Consider the following 2459-nt stretch of genomic DNA (forward strand, 5'->3'; position numbering starts at 1 on the left):
ACTTAATTAGTCACACCGAAGTTAACAAAATTGTTGCAATTAAACCGACCAATATAACAATGTTAAGACAGACCTCCAAGATATATATCATTGAGGTATATGGGTGTAAAGTGGGTCAGTTCAGATTTTTTTTTTTTTTTTGAGATACTATATCCTACTATTTATAATTTAATAATATGTGGGATACAATTTAATAATGATTAAACATTATGTTTATGAAAGAAAAAAAATTAAAACGACTGCTATCTTATAAAAATATGGTATTAAAATTCATCATTTATCATATAAATTTTTCTAGAACTCATTTATTGATAACATATGTATTCATTTTTTTTTTCATTTTCACATGATATTATTAATAATGAAGCATGCACGTATTACCATAAACTTAATTTCATAAGGTAGGATCATAGCCGATCATTCCTGAATTATTTTTATTTAGTGATTTCATAATTACTCCATAACATTTATTTTAGTTTGAAGTTTGAAGTCTCCTTTAGTATGGTCTCTGGCCAACAAAATTACCGCGAGGGTCATAGTTGCAAGTGATGAAAGTACCACCATTTCTGCATCTCACTTTAGCACATCCAATTCTCACTGAGTTCCTCCACACCACTTGAGTGTAATGACCGCACACCTTGCCAGGAGCGCATGAATTGGCAGCATGATTGTAGAATTGTTTCTCATCCACCCACATTCGAACTGCAGCAGTGCCCGATAAATCGTGACTACCCCAAGCGATATTTTCTCCATAGGGACCGCCCGAATGTACCAACCGACAGTCGTTCATGCGTTGGTTGGCATACTGTCGAGCAAAGTTCGCCACCCTCTCGTCCCAACGGACGGGTCCGACCCCGACTTGGGCACGAGCCGCGTTGTGGGCATTGACAAAGTCTTGAGGGGAATCTTGAGCCAGGGAGGAGGGAAGTGTGGTGAAGGTCAAGACACAGAAGAGGGAAAGGGAGAGCTTGAGAAGATCCATTTTTGTTTGGGTTTTGGAGTTTGGAAAATGGATGAGAAGAGATTGTTGTGGAGAAAATGGGATGGCCAATGCTTGTTATTTATAGGCTTGTAAATGTGGAATATATAATTATGTCATGTAATTAGAGAATTTGGCTTTGTAGAATTTTCATAAGTAGAGCATACACGCGCAACTTATTCCACCACCACCAAGATGGCCGGAAATCTTAATAATAATAATAATAATAATAAATAGTTATTTATATCTTTTGGTTACTTTAATTTGCTATTTTTAATAATATATTAAAAAAGTCGAGTTTAACATCTAGGGTGAAGATTGGAAAGATAAGATTAAAAAACACATTCTATTTGGTTCTTGCAATTACATAGAAGTAAAGATTTTGTTTATAAACCTACATATGTTGTGATTTAGTCCCAAATAGCTTAATTTGTAACAATTCGATTTCTAAATTTTAGGTTGTAACAGTTCTATAGTTTAATATTGGTAGCGATTTAATAATTGTTATTGCATGTGAGAAATCTTATAGACATGAGATTGGTTTTTAATATATACCATTCTATATTAGTCGTTGTGTTGAATTAATCATAACTTGAACATAATTAAATTGGTTAAGACACTTATCTCCAATAAAAAAAATTGTCGATTCGAATCTTCATCTCTGGGTACTAAAAATGAAAAAGAAAAACAGATTGATCAGCCCAATTAATCATAATAGTTTCTCAAAAATAAAAAACTAAAAAAAGTACAGAGTTATTGCATTTGTATCTAATCGAATACTTTTCTTCAAATCCTTGACTTCTTCAATGTTTTATTAACCTTTGCTTATATTAAAGATTTCTCAGAATATTTAAACAATATTGATTCAGGCCAACCCTTGACTGCAAATATTAGTTAAACCAGACCATTTCTTAAAACTTGTGTATTGTACATAGATTAAAAGGTCACCCCACGACCGATATTAAAATCCCTTTCTTTTCTGAATATATCTCAATTCGTTAAGACATATATCGTTGATAAAAAGATTGGAAGTTCAAATCTTCGCTCCTACGTACATGTTGTTCCTCAACTCAATCAAAAATGGGAAAAAAAAAGAGAGAATAAATTATTTAGTTAGATAACAAAGCCACCAATCAAATAAAAATAAATACAAGCAAAAGCTACAGAAATCACCAATATCTACTCAGAAATATGCGAGAGAAAATTCAACAATGGGATTAGGTCCGAGAGTACTCTCTCCGAAGAGTCCATCTTATTGACTAGTATTAAGATCTGACGTTTGGAAAGATAAGAAGCCTAACAAAGCTTTATAATAGACACAGATTCCTTTGTTCATTGTCAATTGATTTTGAGACAGAATTTTATGAATATTATATGGTATCATAGTCTAAAATGCTCAAACTGAGTATTTGGTCCAAAAATAGGATCCGACCAAGATCAATGAACTAAAAGAGCCACGATCTTCAGAGGCTTGTTCGAA

General features: G+C 32.9%; 1 protein-coding gene across 1 annotated transcript; it reads right to left on the minus strand.

Moving 5' to 3' along the window:
• Window positions 1–276: 276 nt before the first annotated feature.
• On the minus strand, window positions 277–1045 carry LOC148211688 (pathogenesis-related protein 1-like). Its single transcript, XM_088123513.1, has one exon. It carries the CDS (start codon window positions 980–982, stop codon window positions 497–499), a length of 486 nt encoding a protein of 161 aa, XP_087979639.1. The 5' UTR covers window positions 983–1045; the 3' UTR covers window positions 277–496.
• Window positions 1046–2459: the final 1414 nt, after the last annotated feature.

The sequence above is a fragment of the Momordica charantia genome (genome assembly GCF_013281855.1).
Source record: "Momordica charantia cultivar OHB3-1 chromosome 4 unlocalized genomic scaffold, Mcharantia_2.0 BLBB01000004.1, whole genome shotgun sequence".
Classification (NCBI taxonomy): Eukaryota; Viridiplantae; Streptophyta; class Magnoliopsida; order Cucurbitales; family Cucurbitaceae; genus Momordica; species Momordica charantia.